Source organism: Oreochromis niloticus, linkage group LG8 (genome assembly GCF_001858045.2).
Source record: "Oreochromis niloticus isolate F11D_XX linkage group LG8, O_niloticus_UMD_NMBU, whole genome shotgun sequence".
NCBI classification, from domain to species: Eukaryota; Metazoa; Chordata; class Actinopteri; order Cichliformes; family Cichlidae; genus Oreochromis; species Oreochromis niloticus.
In genome coordinates, this window is record NC_031973.2 from 27,878,151 (window position 1) to 27,900,007 (window position 21,857).

General features: G+C 41.4%; 1 protein-coding gene and 1 long non-coding RNA gene across 2 annotated transcripts in view; one reads left to right on the forward strand and one right to left on the reverse strand.

Annotated features, from left to right (window-relative positions):
* Positions 1-21,300, reverse strand: part of ryr2a (ryanodine receptor 2a (cardiac)) — a 267,874-nt gene extending 246,574 nt beyond the window's left edge. The window contains exon 1 of the mRNA XM_025909791.1: positions 21,169-21,300. Coding sequence (XP_025765576.1) covers positions 21,169-21,216 — 48 coding nt within the window. The 5' untranslated portion in view covers positions 21,217-21,300. The remainder of the gene's footprint in view (positions 1-21,168) is intronic.
* LOC112847685 (uncharacterized) overlaps positions 1-21,857 on the forward strand; it is a 43,694-nt gene that overhangs the window by 16,558 nt on the left and 5,279 nt on the right. The window contains exons 2-3 of the long non-coding RNA XR_003221403.1: positions 16,370-16,496; positions 20,948-21,047. This is a non-coding gene — a long non-coding RNA (uncharacterized LOC112847685). The remainder of the gene's footprint in view (positions 1-16,369; positions 16,497-20,947; positions 21,048-21,857) is intronic.

The following is a 21,857-nucleotide window of genomic DNA, read 5'->3' on the forward strand; positions in this document are numbered from 1 at the left end:
GATGACTGCCTGATCTTGGAAGAGTTTAAGGGAGAGGTTACCAGCCCTACCTCAGCGTTAAGAATGCCATCATCTGCCTGCTCAATTCAACTCTACTGGGTGATAAGCTGACAGTAATGAAGGTGGATGCCTTTCTCATGTCCTGAATTCTCCACAATATGTGTGTCTTCAACGCTGTGTCTGACAAGGTGATCAGCCACACCCTGGCACCACAAGGGACCGTCCTCTCCCCTTTCCCATTTACTCTCTAAACCACAGACTTCAGCTACTGCACAGACACCTGCCATCTTCAGAAGTTTTCTGATGGCTCTGCAGTGGTTGGATGCATCAGTGAAGGTGATGAGATGGAGTAGTGGGCTGTGGTGCACTCCTCTGTCATGCGCGTGCAGAATCATCTGCAGCTCAATGTGACAAAAACAAGAAAAGAGGTGGCTGCATGCTGGGGCAGCAGGTTGAGGTTCACAGATGCCAGTAGATTCAATAAACTGATTAGCCAGGCCAGTAATGTTGTGGGGGTGAAGCTGGACTCTCCAAGGGTGGTTGTCAGAGAGGTAGATGTTATCCGAGATAAGGACAATCATTATAGGGAATCGCATTGTTATGGGGAACATAACAACATAAGCTCTCTCTTTACCACAACGGACTGGTACAGCGTCTGCATCACTGCAGCCACACTACAGAGGTAGACTTCTGATTTGGAGGTGCTTATTCTCATTGCCACCGCTTCACACTCAGCTCCAAGCCGTTCCAGTGTGAGCTGGAGGCCGTCACCTGAAGAAGCTAATAGAACCACGTCATCTGCAAAAAGCACAGATGAGATTCTCTGGAAGTGGAAGCCATCTGCTACTTAGCTACACCTAGAAATTCTGTTCATAAAAATTATGAACAGAATCATTGACAAAGGACAGTCCTGGTGGACTCCATCACCCACTGGAAACGAGTCAGCTTATTGCTGGCTATGCAGAGCAAGCTTTTGCAACGGTTGCATAAGGATTGAATGGCCTTCTCCAAGTCCACAAAACACATGTAGACCTTGCGGCTGCAGCTCAGTCCAGCAGCATCAGCAATGGAGGTGCTGAACATGATCCATTTGGACTCAATGTCCCCAGTCTCCCTCGGAATGCTGTCGAGGCTCTGCTGGAGGCGTGAGTTGAAGATCTCATGGACCGGGGCCTCTGCCAGGCGTTCCCAGCACACCCTCACTATACGTTTAGGTGCAAGGGATCTGTTCAGCATCCTCCCCTACCACCTGATCCAACTCGGCACCAGGTAGCGTTCAGCTGACAGCTCAGCCTCTCTTCACCCAAGTGTCCAGAACATATGGCCGCATGATACAATTACAAAATTGATGATCGACTTGCGGCCAAGAGTGTCCTAGTGCCACAAGCACTTATGATAGTACAGGAGAACTTCTACACTGCATATCATCAATCTGACAGTTTTGCTGGCTGTCAGGTATTTAGTAGTGCTGTCAGCATGAATCTCGTTAAAATGACGTTAACGCCATAACCGCATTAACGCGACAAATGTCTATTACCGAGTTAACGCGGATCGCCCTGTGCATACCACATACAATAAATCTTTGTAAATACATCTGTCTGGTTAGTTTTTTAATTCATTTTTTGGCATTTAAATTAGTTTAGATTGATTTTGAAATATGTAATTTTTCTTGTATTATTTTATTTCTTTATTTTTAATATTACTGGACCTTGTTTACTAACTTATGCATGGAAACATTCTAGGGTGTGCACAGAAAAATTAGTTTGCACACAAAATCACTTTCAGATGCATACAGGCCAATTCTTATTACGCATCCAATCTTCAGTCTCTCATTTCTGTGTATAAAGAAACAAGTTCAAGTTGAGGTGAAGTTGAGGGAGTGCTGACAATATTGTAAGAGAGAAGCAGAAAGTTGGACACAGTCTGACTTAGGAAAGTAACATCGGGTACAAGAAATAAGCCAGAAAGGTGCTGCTTTCTTTTGAACAGTGTCCTTGCTGGCAGCAATACCTAGATCCTATACTGGTTGCACAGGATCCAGGATCCCACATGAGTATGTGCAATTACTCGAACGTTTGCAAAGTCTCAGGAGCCTGGAGATTCCAGGAGACAGGCAGTTACTCTAGAAGACATGGACAGGGACATGGAAGGTCCTTAACCCATCAGGTTACCCTGAGCAAGAGTCTGCCTAGAGGGACGAAGTAGCGAGGCTGACAGCCTGGTACAACCTGCTCCTGAACACATTTAGGAACAAGGAGATTGTTGTGGATTTCACGAAAAAGACAACTGACATTAAACCACTTTACATCAACAGGGATGGGGTGGAGATGGTGTCGGACTTCCGCTTTCTGGGAGTTCACGTCACAGAGGACCTGTCCTGGGGTGTGAACACAGCAGAGCTGGCAAAGAAGGCTCAGCAGAGATTTTATTTCCTCAGAATCCTCAGGAAAAATAATATCCTTCAAAAACTACTGGTGTCCTTCTATCGATGGGACTGCATCTTTAACCAACAACACACTCACCACCAAACAAATTTTTTTTGACCATTTTACCACTTTTGAATTCCATGCTATTGTTTTTAGCAGCCCTCCAGTTTTATCTGTCACAATTTATAGACCACCTAAAGACAGTGCTGCTTTTATCAAGGAATTTTCAGAATTTTTAACAAACATACACTCAAAATATAACATGATAATTTTAACCGGTGATTTTAACCTGCACATACAGTGGCTTGCAAAAGTATTCGGCCCCCTTGAACTTTTCCACATTTTGTCACATTACAGCCACAAACATGAATCAATGTTATTGGAATTCCAGGTGAAAGACCAATACAAAGTGGTGTACACGTGAGAAGTGGAACGAAAATCATACATGATTCCAAACATTTTTTTACAAATAAATAACTGCAAAGTGGGGTGTGCGTAATTATTCAGCCCCCTGAGTCAATACTTTGTAGAACCACCTTTAGCTGCAATTCCAGCTGCCAGTCTTTTAGGGTATGTCTCTACCAGCTTTGCACATCTACAGACTGAAATCCTTGCCCATTCTTCTTTGCAAAACAGCTCCAGCTCAGTCAGATTAGATGGACAGCGTTTGTGAACAGCAGTTTTCAGATCTTGCCACAGATTCTGGATTGGATTTAGATCTGGACTTTGACTGGGCCATTCTAACACATGGATATGTTTTGTTTTAAACCGTTCCATTGTTGCCCTGGCTTTATGTTTAGGGTGGTTGTCCTGCTAGCACATCATTATATACCAGCTAGCCCAACTTCAGTAACCCTACAAACGTCACTGCTGTTTAGTTTTCTGTCTTCATTTATGTTGGAAGTGATAGCAGAGCTGTACGTTTGAATGTTTCAGAAATCTCTCAGTCAGAACATGCTATATCATGTTTAGGTGGAAACTAGCGAGCTAACTTCCTGCTAACTTCTAACTCAGTTAAATTTAATAAATCCTGTTTTCATGGATGCCTGGATGTTAAACTTAATTGTTTAACACCTGGTAAAGCAGGAACGCTGAATATTTTATTAAAGATGAAAGAATTTAGACAGTTTTTAACTCTCAGTGATGCTGCAGTGTTCGTTTGACTTTGGAACCTGAAGCGGACGGAGTTTTGGACTCAGATTACTCCGCGAGGCTCCTGCCTATGGTATCTGTAATGCTCCGACAATCCATCAAGCGGTGCGGCTTCGTAGCCAAAGTCGTACTAAAACATTTTTTGACAGATTTTTGAGCGCCGTGTACCACATAAAATCTGTTCAATGTCAGTAAGGATAATCAGAATTCATACATAAGGCGCACCGGATTATAAGGCGCACTGCTGATTTTTGAGAAAATTAAAGGATTTTAAGTGCGCCTTATAGCTTATACCTTACATCGTTACCGCACATGCTTCAAATTATACCACGATATGGATTTTAGGCCATATCGCCCAGCCCTAGTTACAATGATAATAAAAATATTTTTCATTCTGGTGTTCCAGATCATAAAAGGTTTGGATAAGCTGTAGAGAACATTATGCTGTTTGTAACATCATTCAATACAACCAGTGTCAGTGATGGTCTGGGGAGGCATATCCATGAAAGGACATACAGACCTCCACAGACTGGGCAACAGCACCCTGACTGCCACTAACCGCAATGAAATCCTTAGACTATCACACCCTACACTGGTACAGTGGGTCCTGCACAACAATGGCCAACCTCATATGCTGTCAGTTCCTGAAGGATGAAGGAAGTGATACCATTAAGTGGCCTCACACTCCCCTGACCTAAATCCAATAAAACACCTCTGGCAAATTATGTTTGGCCCATCTAGTACCAGCAATTTGCACCTCAGACTGTCCAGAATATCAGTTACACATTAAACACCAAACAGTGTTCCTATACTAGAAAGGTGTCTAGTGGAGCTGAGATAGGAGCTGGTGCACCATCGACAGAACAGTTGTCCCTGGAGAAAGAGGTCTTGGTCTTTTTTGCTTAAAAATAACACCAAAAACAACAACAGGGTGAGGATATTTTAATCTATCCCTTACTCCCATGGAGAAAGCAGCATTCATCATCTGACTGATTTACTAAAACAGGCAAGAAAAACAACTGAACACATATTATTTTAATAGAATACCTGACAAAAAACAACACTAATATTACCCAACATGTCTGATACCTCAAAAAGCAGCACAAACTACAAGCTACCTTGGATGGATAAAGTTAAATGGAATACCTGAAGAGGTCAAAGTGATTTGTATTAAAGAGATAAATAATCTGGAGAATCCAACAGCATGATTCTGGAATATCATGCTGATCTCCACTGTGTGTTTCCTTTTCTTTGTTTTGCTTGTTTTCCTGCGACTGTTGTCTACAAAGACAATCAACATAAAAAAAAAGATAATTGTAGTGCAACATCAGTGATCCTAATATTCATTTTTATCTGGTTATCAGTGAAAAATGTTATTTCCAAGGTAATTTTATGAGGATTGCTAAAATGGATGGAGTAATTTAAATAATTCATTTCAACAGTGAAACAAAAACTTCAAGTATTCAGGACTGTTTGAATTGTTGTGTATGAGACATGATTAATTAATTCATTAAAAACAAAAACTCCGGTTAATATCAGTCATTATGATTTGTACTAACCAGAAATAGTGAGTGGAGGACGGCTTGCATTATGTATAAATTCATTACAGCAAAATTGTTCATATTTAATGTAAATAATCTCATAGAATACCTCACATTTAGGGCTGCCACGATTAGTCAACGACAAATTTAATAGTCGACGCGTCGTTTGAAGCTTTGTAAGATCCTGAAAGAGTGTCATAACGGACTGAAACAGAAGATGGCAGGAATGCATCTACAAGGATGCCAGCTGTCATTAAACCCTGAAGAAGAAGAAGCAACTCCGGTATCATAGCTGTGTCCAAATTCAGGGGCTGCTTCCTTCGGCCGATTTGCATTTGAAGGCCGATTACGTTATAGCGACGCGACAAAGGCTGTGCAAATTCGAAGACTTCTCCATATGCGGACGACAAATGTGTCCTCCTTTTCCCCAGATTTGAAGGATGGGTCGGGTGTATCCTTCGTGGCCCAACCTATCCCAGAATTCATTGCACGGCCAATTCCAGTTTCCAACAATGGGAGCAGCTACTTAGTTTTTAATATTACTCTTATTAATCTTTCTGGGTCACAAAATAAATTTTTAACATATTTTCAGGCGAGAATGTATCTGTGTAAACTTCAAATATCTGCTCGGTTTATCAAGACATCACATATTTGCAAAAGTGCTCCAACGTTATCAGAGACGTCTGTTACCCACCAGCTTGATAGCTAGCCGGGGTTCAAGTCTCACTAGAGACGGCGATAACAGCGAACTCCCGGCACATCGTTTTCAAAACCACTGTGGTCTTTGGCTACTCAGGTTAAACATGATATATAAGTCACTTAAATAACTTAAAAATGTTATTGTTTGGCTTTTTTCAGTGTTTTATTTGTTCCTGAGTAAATCGGTTTGGCTGAGATTAAAGTTAATAGTTTTCACACAGCTGAATAAACATCAACAAAATACTGATTAAACAGAAGGTGAGATGGTCGAGAATTTACCCCAGTGTCCTGTTATATTTTAGGGAGCAAGGAGCAGACGGCTGAGTTTATTAGACTCCACCGAGACAATCTGAAAATTCATTAAAAGTTTAATAAACTATCATCTTTATTTTTAGTTAGCACATACCTTAAACACTTCAAACTGTAAGCTAATGATAGTTAATATAAGCACAGATGCATGCTAATGCAATAAGCTGTACGTTTTACGTCCGATGGACGCATGATCTGATTAGTTGACTAATCGCAAAAATAATCGGTGACTAGTCGACTATCAAAATAATCTTTTGTGGCAGCCCTACTCACCTTCTATAGTAAATACACCCTACCAGTTTAGCACTCGAGCTGAAAAATCTTCTGACATGGCAGTGTTGTTGATGCCCTGCATCAGTGTTTGTGGCTTCATGTCAGTTCATTTCAATTTCTGGTCAGATTGTTAGTGCTTCTGGATTTATATACACTCTGTTAATGGGCTACATACCACAGGCATTCAAGCTCGCAGTAATTAAACCATTAGTCATCACTTGACCCAACTGTCTTAATCTGCCAACTATCTCCAACCTTCCTTGATGCTGTTGACCACAATATCTCACAACAGAAATCAGAGCATGTCATAGGATTTAAAGATACTGTGCATCAGCTCTTTCAATCATATCTATCTAACAGAGTCCAGTTTCTTCATGTAAACGGGGAGTCTCATCACACACTAAGGTTAATAAGTTCCACAGTGTTCTGTGGTAGAACCCATTCTATTTATATTACACGCTTCTCTCGGGCAGTGTCAGTAGGCCCTTTTCCATCAGTACCTATTCAGAACGACTCGCCACGGTTCGCCACAGTTTTCAGGCTTTTCCATTAGGTCATAGTAGCTGGTATCAGGTACTTAAATAGTACCTTCTCGGCCGGGGTTCCAAGCAATCTGAACAGGTACTAAAAATGTGATGTCATCAGACTGCATACCACCCATTGGCTGATCAGTGGCGTCACTAGATGAGTCACAAGAGTGCTTGATTGTAATAGAAAACCCAGTCGATCTGAGTCGAGTCACGGCGAGCCGTGGCAAGTCGATCCGAGTAGGTACTAATGTAAAAGAAGCTAATGAGACAAATTTATGTTCATAACATGAACATAAATTTCAGTTCATAGTAATTGCTTCAGTTCATTTACAAGAAAAGGAAATTAAGAAATCGAATCTGGGTTTTCATTAGTTTATTCATTTATTCCACGCCAGTCCAAAACAACAACAACAACAACAAAATCACCCATGAAAAAGCTTTAATTCGGGTTTTCCACACATCTTATAACTTACAGCACCTGAGCCGATCTTACAAATCTAAAGTCAGACTAACCTGCAGACTCACTGAGCGAGGAAAAAACAATGCCAGATTTAGGTAAATCCTGACTGCTTCCTTTCTGATATTTTCTTTTGGCTTGCTTCCTCTGCCTTCCCCCTCACACTGGACTATAAGAAGATGAGAAAGTGACCACTTCCTGAAGTGCCAAATCTGTGAGAGCCAACTAGCTGGCTCCTGGTGGGCTTGGAGGTAAACATAGTGGAAAAAGCAAACATGTACAGAGTGGACCCCTGGCTGTCACACTTCTTCTCCACCTGAAAGAAGCTGGAACTTCAAAGGCTTTTCCAGGAGTCAGTTGTATTTAGATCTGCAACTGAGGTCCAGAGAACTCTGGGAAGTCCTCCTCATCACTTTCTTCTGTGAAGAGTTTTAGGACCTGCCACGTCTTCTGTGGTGTAGTAACAAGGTGTCAGTTGCATCACATGAAGTATATGTAGGTCTTCTCCAGTATCTTCTTAGACAACCTCATAATTTAAAGGCCTAATTCCAGGTCATTACAACTTCTAGCCACACTATTTATATCATTATGTTATCAACAATCCCGCAAACTATACTGGATGAGATCTGAAGGTCTAGGACAGTATGTGTACTTATCAGTGTTTTGTGTCAAGATAAGTAATTTGTAATGCATCAATGTAATTCTCAGTCAGTGGACTGAAACTGCAGTCACTTGAAGAAGTGGAAAATGGTCACTGGTCACTACTGAGGTATTTACCTGATTTTTATTAGATTTTGATATTGTCACGTCTCTGCATATTATCACTTACATTGTCAACGACTTATACTGTTAGCTTATAACGGTATCCCACATAGCAGACAGGTCTGGCCCGGATCTGGTGTCAAGCCGGCACTGCTGGCTGACTTCTGGCATGGTAAGTGGTATGTCTTCCAGATATGGGCCAGGCCTGGCGTAGATGGCACTGTTTATGTGATGGCATGCCATATCTAGCCCGATTATGGTTTGGTTTATGTGGCCCAGGCTCATAGAAAACAGGTCTGGCCCAGATTCGGCATCAAGCTGGTACTTCTGACTGACTGCTGTCATGGCAGGGTGTATGTCAACCAGATGTAGGCCAGGTCTGACAATGATGGCACTATTTATGTTCCTATTTTCCTATTTTAGTTAGAAGAAATGCCATGTTGCAATACTATACTGCTATGGTAGCCAACGTTTCAAATGCAGGTTTGACAGGTTTGTGAGTGTACACTTTATCCAAAACCTAGTGAGGGTTTACTCATGTTTACCATCGGGTGGTAGAGCAGGTCACCTACTGATCGGAAGGTTAGTGGTTCAATCCCTGGTTCCTCCAGTCTGCATGTCAAGAGTGTGAATGTAGTTAGGAAGCCCTCAGTTTAGAAAGTGTGTGATTGGGTTAATGTGGCATGCTGTATAGACCACTTTCAGTAATCCGGGAGAGTAGAAAAGCGCTATATAAGAATCAGTCCATTCACTGTTTGACCAGAGTTTCATCATGCTACTTTTGCACTGTTATGTACATGTTGTTATTACATGGCTTGATTAAGGTACACATTAGGCTGACATCTGGGGCCAGAGGTGAAACTGTTCTGGGGCAGCACACGGCCAGCAGTGTGTCTGCAACTGGCCTTGTGCTGGCCCATGTGTGGCCCACCTCTGGAAAACCAGATCTGGGCCAACAAAGGGCCGTCATTCTATGCAGTATGTGGGCCATATGTAAGCACATTGTGTGGGACAGATCCGGGCCATACCAATTTTGCTATGTGGGATGTTGTTGTTTGTCGGCTCTTGTCAGCTGTCTAGAGACAGGAGGGTTGCAGACAAACCTCCTGTCAGTAACTAATTGTGATAAAATCAAGAATGAATAAGCATGTTCTTGTGAGAGTTCTAATGTTAGAGCCTTAACTTCAGTTCAGGAGTAAGGTTTCAGTTGACGAGGAAGAGGATGAAAGGTTGTTGCAGAGAGTAGTGGTGGAGGAGGCAGCTTTAAAAAGCTGAGAATGAAAATAAATAGAAAAATGTTAAATGGTTAAATATTGTTCGACTGTAACTGTTATTACTATTTATCTGATTCCACTGTATCAGATAAATACTTTTTGTTTGTCTTCTTGTATCCAAATCAGCAGAAATTGATTAAAAAAGATTCTTTTTCTGTTGATGGTGATTGCTGCACCCATCAGAGCAGCAGAATTGGCAGGCATCATCATGTGTAATATAGCAGAAACCTCACGTCACATGCAAAATCTCAATACACTGATGCTAGTAACGTGGGACTGGGCGCAGTTATGGCTCAACAGACTGAACTTTGCCAGTCGCACCTTGAACCAAACAGAAATAAATGACTTCACCACAGAGCAGGAGCATCTCGCTGTTGTGTTGCTGTCGCTGCTGTGGAAAAACGGTGGCATTACCTGGAAGGAAGGCATTTCACTTCCCTTGTACCAAATCTTAGAAATATGGTATTTAACCACATACTTCCTTTGGATGGCTTCACCTTGGCCTCAGGTGTCACTGTGAGGAATCTTGATTAGATTTTTGACCAGGATATATGCTTCAGTGGTGGGGGTTTCCTAGATATCTGAGCCTCCTGCTAATCAAATGTAAAATTTTACGTATTACAAATAATGCAGAATAAGTCTGGGATCACATGAAGAATAAAAGTCACTGAGACATAGACTTTTACAGTACTAAACCAAGCCTTATATGCCATATAGTATGAAAGAATGCAAATGCAGGCCACCATATGTCAGAGTGATACAGTTGAAGCTAGCTTAATTAGATTCATGTTCCCTTCACATAAGCACTGAGAGGCTCTGGAGATCAAACCCAGTGTGACCGAAAACTATTCTGACAGTCTAAGCTATTCTGAAGGGATCCACCTTCAGGTTTATCAAACTGAATTTATTGAATCTGGATATATTTTTTAAAAGCCCAGTTTACTGAAACAAGCCAAGCTAAATAAACAAGCACACCGCACTCTGTTCTATTAGGACTATTTAACATTACAATTGCTCAGAAACATTCCCAGTTAAGATTCAGACTCATGCCTCACCCTCTATCTCTGTTCATCCTTTGAACCCGTTAAAGGTCACCTTCAAAGTATGTTCACAAGCCCCGGTGTACGCACAGACCTGTAGACCGCTGGTAGCACTCCCACTGCTTACCTTCTGACCCACTAGGCATCCATTATTCTGTCTTTAAATGTAACAGTTGACATCAACTTAAATAACAGATTTGTATGAATATCGTGTATATCGTAGTCCTGTTTACATAATCACAATCCTGTGAAAGAGTTCCACCTTTACAGGTATCCAAATGAGAGTCACTGACACCCTCTACTATAACCAGAGGAGGCGTGGCGTCCAGAGACATTCACAGACAGGCAAGCAGAGACAACCCCGTTCTGAGAAAACCACAAATTGATTAAAAAAAATGCTGTTCATGAGCTCACAAACACAGACATAGATCTCAATTTTGAAGTATCTTCAAATACATGAATAATAAAGAATCAGCTGAATTAAAGGGCTTGAGCAGTGAGAGACATGGTTAACTCTGAATATCTACAGAGGACTAAAGGCTGTTTAAACATCTTACATTCAGCGATTCTCATAGATGCTAATCTAAAGTGCTGAGTGCGCCTGCACATGCTCAACTTGTAAGAACTACCGTTCCCTCTCCATCATGGTTACAGCTTTCCCTGCTAAAGTTCAAAAGGAGTTATTAACAACTTTTTATCACTCATTCTTCTCTAGATCGCATACTCTGACCAAGAGGAAACTCATCTGTTACGATGCTAAATCACTGAAGCTCGTTTATCTGTTAATGCTAATTATGTTTCCATAATAAGAGCTGATCGAAACTGATGTCTGAACAATGAAAGCAGACCAGCTGGTCTCTCAGCTTGCCCAGCTCCAGTCAGTGTCTGTGTCCAATGAGAATGAAATAATCGCAACTTTCAGCAGCAATAACCAACAGGTCAGGAGTTTTATGACAGCGCTGCTGGAGATGAAAGGAGAGAGATCGCTTCACTTTGAAATACAAAACAACATTCAACTAAAAAAATGACAACATTTGGTCAGTCTGATGAATACAACGGGAGAAAACCAATATGTGAAAGAAATGAGCAAGAGTGTACTGATTTTCAGTTACTTCAGTTACTTACACCTTCTTTAATACGCAGTATGACCTCTACAGCTCAAACTAAGGAGTGTTTTTTGGAATTAAATTTGCTGTGTTTTACCCCATGTTTGCACATCTGTATCACAAGGAATCCACTGTATTCAAACAGTGAAGTGTAAAATAATTCTCATTTCAACACAAATTCAGACTCGGCTCAAACTCACAGATGGCTGTCAGCTCGATGTCAGCTGTACACCTGCAGTTAATAATACAAATAACATGAATACTGAAATGTGGTCATTGGTTTTCATTCTCATTGGATAAACTGGCTCCAAAAAAAAACAAAGATGAAGAAAGAAAAACAAAAACTCAAAAATGCAAAAATGTACTGAGGCCTCAAAAATGCAGAATCTAGATCCAATGGCTGAGCTTGCCATGTCCGTACTGTATATACAGTCTACTGCCTCATACAAGTGAGGAAGTTTGCATTTCTAACTGCTCTGACATTACTGTCAACGTTTTTAAAAAATATTTTGAAATGTCTGAAATTCAGCCATAATAAAAAACTGTTTTTACTTTCAAAGTGTCAGCACTAATACCGTATCACCAGTCACCCCAATTTTCATGGTTTTCAGACAATATTTGTATCTAGAAATCCAATTAGCCTCTGGGCCCAGAAATGATGCAGAGACATTTTGATGCGACCTGAAAATGTTTCATCTTGGGTGAAAAATGTTAGGGCACTAATGGGTCACCAGCATACAGTTGGTATGTTAGTTCCTGGTTTCAGCAGGTCAAATTCATGCAAATGATTCTGACCAAATGCACATTAACATTTTAAAGCTAAACTGTGTTGAACACTTCACAGGAGTTCACAGCAAGTTGCATAAATGTGCTGTCGCGTCTAAATAAAGGTGTATTACACACACACACGCACACATGCGGGGGCAGTTTTTGATTGATAGCGAGAGAACTGTGCGGCTTTGATGGAGAGGTAACGTTTATGAAACTAGGAGGGAAGTCATTAAACTTTCATACTGAGAAACTGTATGAAAGTAAGTAAGCCTCCAGCTCATTCTGCTGCAGATTTGCTGTTGTGCATGGGATTGTTGTCCTGGAGTATGACCCAGTTTCAACCAAGCTTTAGCTGTCAGACAGATGGCCTCACATTTGACTCTAGAATACTTTGGTAAACAGAGAGTTCACAGTCGACTCTATGACTGCAAGGTGCCCAGGGTCCTGTACTACGAAAGAGTTCAACATACCCAGGGTATCTTTCCATTAAATGGATTCACTTACCCAAACACTGCCAATCAAGTTCAACAATCACATGAAACTGACTGTCAATTCACTGAAGTTTTCTTCCACATGCTCACATTAAAGGGTGGCATTGGCAGAGATTGACTAATCACAAATATGGCAGCAAAACAGCTTTTAAATACCTCGAGTTTTAAAAGTAGAATGGGAGGCAGAGCCTTCAGCTGTGAAGCTAGCTCCCAGTTTGGATTCAGGAGACAGCCACCCTCTACTTTTAAAATTAGCTTCAAACTTTTCTTCATTTTCTTCAGTGACCCTGAATCCTCCCTTAGTTATGCTGCAATAGGTCTAGGTTGCTGGGGGCTTCCCATGATGCTCCAAGTGTTTCTTCTTCACTCACCGTTTATTTCCCCACTCGCTGTGTTTATGCAACACTCTACATTTAACGATGAGTGGCTCTGTCTCTCTTCCACAGCATGTCTTTATCCTGTTTTCCTTCTCTCACCCCAACCGGTCGCAGCAGATGGCCCCGCCCCTCCCTGAGCCTGGTTCTGCCGGAGGTTTCTTCCTGTTAAAAGGGAGTTTTTCCTTCCCACTGTTGCCAAAGTGCTTGCTCATAGGGGGTCATATGATTGTTGGGTTGCCTTTAAGCAACTGTTATTATTTTTGGCATGATGTAAAAAAAAACTGAATTGAGTTCAATTGAAGTATGAGGGGTTTGTGCTGAACATCATCATGATCAAAGATCTCCTCTTTAGTATCTGATTTGGCCAAAAGACACAGTTTCAGAAGTACTGTGGTTTGCTAACACCTTTGCAAACCTAAGCCGTGCTGTCATGTATTTTTTCAGAGAGGCTTTCTCCTGTCCACCTTTCCATAAAAGCCATATTTGCTCAGTCTTTTTCTAATTGTACTGTCATAAACTTTTAACCATTTACAATGCTAACTCAGGCCTGTAGAGTCTGACATTTGGAGTGAACTTCCTGTGGCTTCCTAGGAAGACAGTACACACTGAACAGTAGATTGAAAGACTCTAAATTGTTTAAAAAAGGACTTATAACCCAGACTGATGGGAAGGGTTATAAAGCCCATCAACAATTGCTGATGTCTTTTGTTTGCTTTTACGTCTGCTTTTATAGAGATGGTCACAAATGGTGATGATCAATTAATCAATTGCATTTGATTGTCAGCACCTGGATGTTTCTCTTTCTTTTAATTCCGGTGGAAGCAGTATGGATGTATTTAATGTTTCACACACTGTGTCAACATTTGGCCTAATTTTTGTTAAATAAATGATAACAGGGTGTCATCGTGAGTTTAATTTTAAGACCTGCTGAGCACAGGTTTATTTGATCTGTTGTTACATAAAACCTACACTTGAAGAAGGTTGCTTTTTAACATGACATTACTTTTATTTGTCTGTGCAAGGAGAACAATTTCAGTGACAAACAAAAATGCATCAACTTTCTTTGTTTTGTTTGTTTTCAAAAAAGGATTAATTTATTTACTTCACTAAATGGAAAAAAATCTGATCCTGCTACCAATGACCACATTACTAGCATTGTGACATGCTTATTTAGCTCAGCGTGTTTAGTTGGGAAGTTTATGTGCATGCTCCTTGAGGTGACAGCAACTGGAAAATTAAAAGAAAGTTTCAAGATTAAGGAGAAAAAGGGGGAAAAAACCATACAATAATAGGATGATGCACTGATTTGACACTGTACCTGTCATAGATAGTGACGATTAGAATATTAGACAATATGTCTTAATCTGCACTCTTTTCTTCTTGCATTATACTACTTGTTTTAGAAGCTGTGTTCTTAACTTCCATCTGTGTTATAAAGTGTATAGTGGGTCAGCAGTGTGTGTTTAAAAACTGTTTTGCTCCACAGGGCGGTCAGCATGTCCTTACATGGGGAACTAAGCTCCCTTGATGAATTTAGGATGGTGCTTAGATGGCATAATGGGTACATTGAGTTTTATGCTAACACAAATAAGCTCAGCATCACTGCTCCTAAAAACAGTCTAAACTCGTTGTGCCATTGCTTACTCTCAAATCCTCTTACAGTAGGCTACACCTCTTTCTGCTAATTTCACCCCACTGTGGTTACAGGTACTTGTGAAATTATATTATTCACTTTCAGCAGTAACCTGATTCCATGAAAGCAAACGGCTGAAGATGAGAAAGTGCTATGACAAACATGTTTGTCTCTTCTCACAGGGAACTCTATAGAGTCACCAAGTCACCATGTCTGTTGGTGAGCAAAACAAGAAGCAATATGATGCTGTTATACAACCAGAAAGGAAATGTTAAATGTATTTCATCCTAACATATTTCCCATTGTTGTGTGTGTAATGCTAGCATTATACTCTCGACCTTAGCCACCTTAGCCAGACATTAGCCACCTAGAACTGACATTTTGTTAACTTTATTAGAGATTTCGATTTGCGACATCTGCCACCTGACCTCATCACTGTGTACGTCATCACGTCGTCATCACGTCGTCATCACGTCATCAGGTCAGAAAATGTTCATATGTGTGGCATCTATTACAAATAACATATGTGTTATTAAAATGGCTGGTTATTTGTATTCAAAAGTCCCTTCCGTGAATTTCTACCTTAACATGGTGGAGGGATATGTTATTGGGGGGGGTTGCTTCGCAACATGGTAGGATCCCCCAAGGAAAAAGGTGTATTACACACACACGGCTCTTTCTCTGGTCCTGGGTGAGGGACCAGACAAAGAGCAATTCAAAGGACCCCTATGACTGACAAAAGAGCAAGGGACCTGTGTACCATGCCATAGACTGGGTTACCAGGGCTCCATCCACAGAGAGCGACTGGTGGCCAGGCGCAGTATGAAAAACCTACATGGACACTGCCTCCTGTAGGCCCACCATCCATAGGAGGCACCATAGGGCTCCGGTGGACTGTGCGGTCAAGGATGGGGGCCCTGGCAGACTGATTTCCGGCTATCGAGGCTGGCTTTTGGGACATGGAATATCACCTCTCTGAAAGGGAAAGAACCTGAACTAGCTTGGGCTCTGGAACCAGTCTCTTGGAGAGGGGATGGACTCTGTTCCAATCTGGAATTGCCTTCGGTGAGAGGCAGTGAGCTGGGGTGGGCATTCTTGTATCCGCTCAGTACACTGGAGTTTCTGCCAGTGGACAAGGGGGGTGTTTCCCTGCACCTTCAGGTTGGGGAACAGGTCTTGACTGTTATCTGTGATTATGTGCCAAGTGACAGTTCAACCTTCTTGGAGTCAGTGGTGGGGGGTGCTCAAGGGTGCTACATGTAGCCACTCCATTGTCCTACTGGGAGACTTTAATGCTCATGTAGGCAATGACAGCAAGACCTGGAGGCGCGTGATTGGGAGGAATGGCCTGCCTGATCTGAAATCGAGGTGTGTTCTGTTATTGGACTTCTGTGCAAATAGCAGTTCGTCCATAACGAACACAGTCCATCAGGGCTGCCCTCTGTCACAGATTCTGGACATAGGCATAGCCAGATGGTGGGAGGCTTTCTCTTTGGTGACCTCAGAATCTCATCCCTCCTTTTTGCAGGTCATGTGGTTCTGCTGGCTTCATTAGGTAGTGATCTGCAACTCGCGTTGGAGCAGCTCAGTGTCAAGCAGTGGGAATGAGGATCGGCACTTCCAAGTCTGAGTCCATGGTCCTCAGCCGGAAAAGGGTGGGAAAAACTAAATAAACAAAAAACACACTTAAAGTTGAACTTTGCTCATTTTGACCTAAAGCAGGAACATAATGGTTACTTGCCATGTGCATCTTTCATGCAGTTTTTATAAACCTTTAAACTGAGAAAATGTAATGGGATAGTGAATTCATCCTTAAGAAGCTGATTTACTTTTCCAGTGTTGCTCCTTAATCCCAGTTAAGTGGAACCAGCTAATCCCAAACAGGTGAAGTCATTGTCTCAACCGCAACAGCATAAGCCATCTTCACCTTCTCCTCATTAAAATACAAGTAGCAAGTAGCTGGTTTCCGGTCGTTCATCAGTTCCAGTATTAACTGTTCCACTTTTACTTTCTCCCTCTCTAACGCTGCTTCAACCCTCAGACTTTCATGCCTCAACTTAATCTTCAGTCACTCCCTCTCAGTTTTTGCTTCCCCGTCTCTAATTTCATGTGCTGATCAACAAACAGTTCTGACCTGATATTACTGGACTGCCTCCAGAGGTTTACTTAAAATTGTGAGTCCTTCAACAATACTTCTCAATTAATTCCTTTCTTTTCCAGCCCCTAGAAGTTAACTGTCAACTAGAAGTTCATTTTAAAAAATTCAAGAAAAAAACTGACAAAGTCAGAAACACAATCACAGAATTCAATTCAATTGAACTGTATTTATATAGCGCCAAATCACAACAACAGTCGCCTCAAGGCGCTTTATATAAAGAGAGAAATTGGTTACACTGTCTCCTCTTGGTCTTGAACCAGGGATCTTTTAGGTGTTAACCATTACATTGGATTAGAGAGCAACCTAAAATACTAGATTTTACCTACTGCTGCTTCTTTGTACATCAACACAGTGGATATTTTTATTTAATTTGACTCCAGTTCTATGGAGGCGGAGTGAAACATTTATGTTTTAATTGACCTGTACCAGATCTCCTTTGGAATTTTGTGCTCTGGCTTCATTTACTCTCTGCAAACAAACATTTCCCTGTAACAGGGATTAAATGAACACAAACACATAGCTGCTGCCATGCTGTTTGGTTTGTGCTGACACATCATCAGTCACCAGAAACCATGTATTGATCTGCATATAAAGTGCACTTAGCAGAAGTGCTGCAGGATTAGAGGGAGGGGTGCAGAGGAACATGAAAGGTAGGAATGGAGCAGGAGGAAGAAGATGAGACGTGGGGGGACGAGGGAAACAAAAGGCCTGCATGTAAATTTACAAGCCGTTATTAAGTCATGCGTACCTGAAAGGAAGCTGCTTTGCTGTTTTGAGTGTCCTAGTCACAGGAAACAATAAAGGCGTAGAGGCAGTAGTGTGAAACATTATCAAGAGGAGCAAACAGTAAGTTTTCAGCAAATCCAGTGGTGATGTAGAAAGAAGGCTAGGCTAATGCTTTAAAATAAGTAAATACACAACACTGTCTGTGTGCAAGCAGTGTACAGCAAACATGTCAAAATCCTTAAAGAAGCATCAAAGCAGCCAAGATGAGAGTCAGGACATCCAGTCATGAAGTCTGAGCTAAAACAGAATGCAGGTGTGTGCTGTGCAAAGTTTATAGAAGCAATCATATGATAACATGAGTCCTGCTAAATCTACTAAACAATGTACATTTAATTCTACAACTAATATCAACAGCAGCCGCATTTGACATCATTTATCTAAGAGCTAGAAATAAGCAAACAAATAAATCTAACCACAAGACTATTTTTTACATGTTATTACTGATAATAATATTTAATTAACCCATAAACCTCCTCAGGCACACTAATACAGGCCTGACACTGCACACTTTGTAACAGTACTACTGCAAACGTAAATAAGAACATAAAAGTACACGTGAAATGAATGAACTCATTATAACAAAGCTCACGTTATGGACTCATGAGTTTCTCTTCAGTCAGTGTGTTCAGGAATTACATTAGAAGACGAGCTTTGGCATGAAAGCAGTGCCTCCTGCTGCAGCCATGGCTCACAGGCTACCACATGCTGAGATGGCGACTGGTGGAAGCTCGTCTGTGTAGTAACCAGGAGCCTCCACCTCCAACTCTGCTTTTGCTTTTAATTTCCTGCTACTTGTCTGGGTGCTGAAAGCAGCATTCTGAGGAAAATGCCCACAGGACATTAAAACAGATCACCTTCACGTTAGTGGTTGAAACACAAGCACTCACTCCAATGATAATAATCGACTCAAAGTAAAATATGCAACTTTCCCTACAATTTCCACAAAACCTGGTAAGATATAAGCTTTTTTAAAATTAGAATCACTGGCAGCGCAATGTAGACTTGATTAAACAGACGGTCCGAATAAAACAGCCAGTCTGGATACGTCTAAACAAGAAATTTGTTTTTTTATTATAAAGATGTTATATTTGTGTAGGAATCATTTTCAATCTAATATTCAAATCTTATATCAGTTGGATGTGGCAGAAAACACTGCCCTCGTATGTGGGCTACAATATATGATTCTCTTCAATATTATTATGTAATAGTAACACTGGTATTATATAATGTTTAATATTATATTTTAATGATAATAATAATAAACATTTAAAATATTACAGAGTGGTTCGTGACCAGATGTGACATGTTGAAATGTTTCTGTTTGAATGCTGAAGTGTGAATACTGTATGCCAGTTTAGTACAGTTGACAGCCTTACTTGTCAATATAAATGCAAAGACTTGTCTTGATTTATTTATTTACTTTTTAACCTAATCATATTGATTTTGAAGGAATTAAATTAGGAATAAAACTGATAGTTTTCAAGTCAAAATACATGAAAGCCAAAGATTGTCTGACTTGTCATGTGACTCTGCTGCTGCCATCTTGCTGACTGACTATCAGCTTCTATAAAAACATTTGTGTTGGTTTTTGAAAGAAAAACAATGATAAAAATAACAATCAGGCAAAATATTTTACTGTTGAGAAGAATAATACAATATTTTACCATAATGAATTTGATATATCACAATGAGTAGTACTTAGTACTTATTTTAGTGCAATGTGATGTTGAGTGACTGTTAAACACTGGCTCTGGTCTCTCGTCCCTCAGCCTCCTACTAGATGCACGTATGGTATGAATTTCATAATCCTGCAAGTTATTCACAAACTGTCCATGCTGCCCAGCAGGGTGACAGCAATATCCCATCGGCCTTTTACAGCTGAGGAGTGAAATGATATTTCAGTTAGCTATGTTAATGGGTGTGTTATTACTTTCCGAGTTTTTATGGCACAAATGTGACATACAGTAATAGCTCATCTACATACATCCCTAAATAAGCTTCAAAAACTGTCATGGATAGAAACCCCAAGAGAAAAGACTAAAAAGGCTCAACTACTGAAGTAATCCTGTAACAGTCTGTCTTTTGCAGCTAATTCTAAAACACGATGAACCCCTGATTCCTCAATATTCAGCCTTTTGACCATCACGCTGTCACCAGTGAGCAGCAGCCAACATTTATGTTTTGTGTGCCACCTCGTCTGTGGTGCTTTTCTGGGATTCTGTTACATGACTGACTGATGAAATAAAGAACAACAAAAGTCCCCCACCCCAAGCAGAGGCTTGGTATTTTTATAAACTTGGTCTTAAAAATCCTGTATTGGTTGGAGGCTTTTAGATGGCTCTTGAGTTAATCTAACATGTTTTTGTCTTTTGATTGTCAGAATATTCAAAGGAAACACACACAGGGAGAACATGTAAATTCTGCATATAAAAGCTTTTGGCTTTGAACTTTGGGTCTGACTCTATTCACATAATACACATTAATCTGACTGATAGAGCATATGAACAATTTTAGCTCCAAAATTAACCTCACCTGGATACAGGACAGACAGCGACTGCCCATCTATTCACATTTTCCTACCAAAAACTTCAACTGGTTCCAAGGGTTTTCTAGTATCAGCTCATTGCATCTTGGTACTACTGCAGTCATCAGCAATATGATGGCAACATTATGTCAGCGACAATTCCCAAAACAAGCAAAACAGATCTGCTAGCGTTGGAATAATCTCAGTCCAGGCCAGAAATGCAGCACGCAGACTAAAACTACACATTAACACGAATGCATATTAATTAAGATGCTCTGTGCAGGTATATCAGACCATCTGTTCCCTTCATCAAGAAAGAAAATACTCTGAGCTCGCGCGATCATTCACGTGCAACTTTTAGTAAAGCAACACCTCCTCTCATGTAGACCAGATGACTGACTGATTTCACCGCATGAGCCTTCCAAAGAGGGACGTCCAGTCCTGCTGGAATGAAGTGCAGCAGATGTTGCAGGCTTCATGCTGCCAGTCTGCACCGCACTGCGCCCCGCATCCACCCAATACACAACACCAGCGCCGCCGCGCAGACTGCAAGCTGCTCAGCTCCTTTTTATGAACAATGACAGCAGCATCACACACCGTTCTCCACCTCTCATCTGCTTGTCCTGTCTTTCTGTTAGTGCGTTTTCACGCCTCTTCCACCATCTGATCTCCTGTCAGCATGATGCGGACTCCCTGACCAGTGACTTCAATGTGGAGGAGCTGTCATCCCTTAATGCGGTAAACTCCCAGCCCACATCACAACACACGCACACACACTCACAGAGCCGAGCAGAAAGACGCAGTGAACACTCACTGCAGCACCGGTATTTTGCTCCAGAAGCAGCAGAGAGACACTTACAGTACGCAAGAACTGGATTTCATCCTCGCCTTCTCCTCCTTCAGCCATGGTTAGTGTTCACACGGTGAGGCTCGTACAACGTCTGTGTGCCGAGGCTGGCTGTGCTTGTGTGTGTGTGTGTGTGTACTGTGTGAGCAGAGAAAGGCAACGCATAGATGAACTCCTCTTTCATTGGATGGCTCACGCTCGTCGGGGGAGGAGCTGCACAGGAGCGTGTATGTGTGTAGTGTGCGTGCTCGAACGTTACGTTGGTCGGATTGCTCCCTCTGCTGGCCGCTTTGGTCCCTGCCAGCAGAGGGCATTTACAGTAAACCAGGGGTGAGGAACTCCAGGCCTCGAGGTCCAGTAGCCTGCAGGTTTTAGATCTCACCCTGGGTCAACAGACCTGAATCAAATGATTAGTTCAGTACCAGGCTTCTGGAGAACTTCAAGACATGTTGAGGACATAATTTAGAAATGTAAATCAGTTATGTCAGATCAAGGACTAAAATCTGCAGGACACCGGCCCTCATGGCCTGGAGTTCCCCCACCCCTGGACTAAACAAAGCCATTAGTAAGTCACAGTCATCAGTCTGGGTTGTGTATGTTGATGACATGTATATTTTCAGTTTATTTCATAGTGATGGTGCACCTGTAACATAATTCCAACACAGTAAATGGTAATGCTTCAGTCAAAACTGTCATCTAAG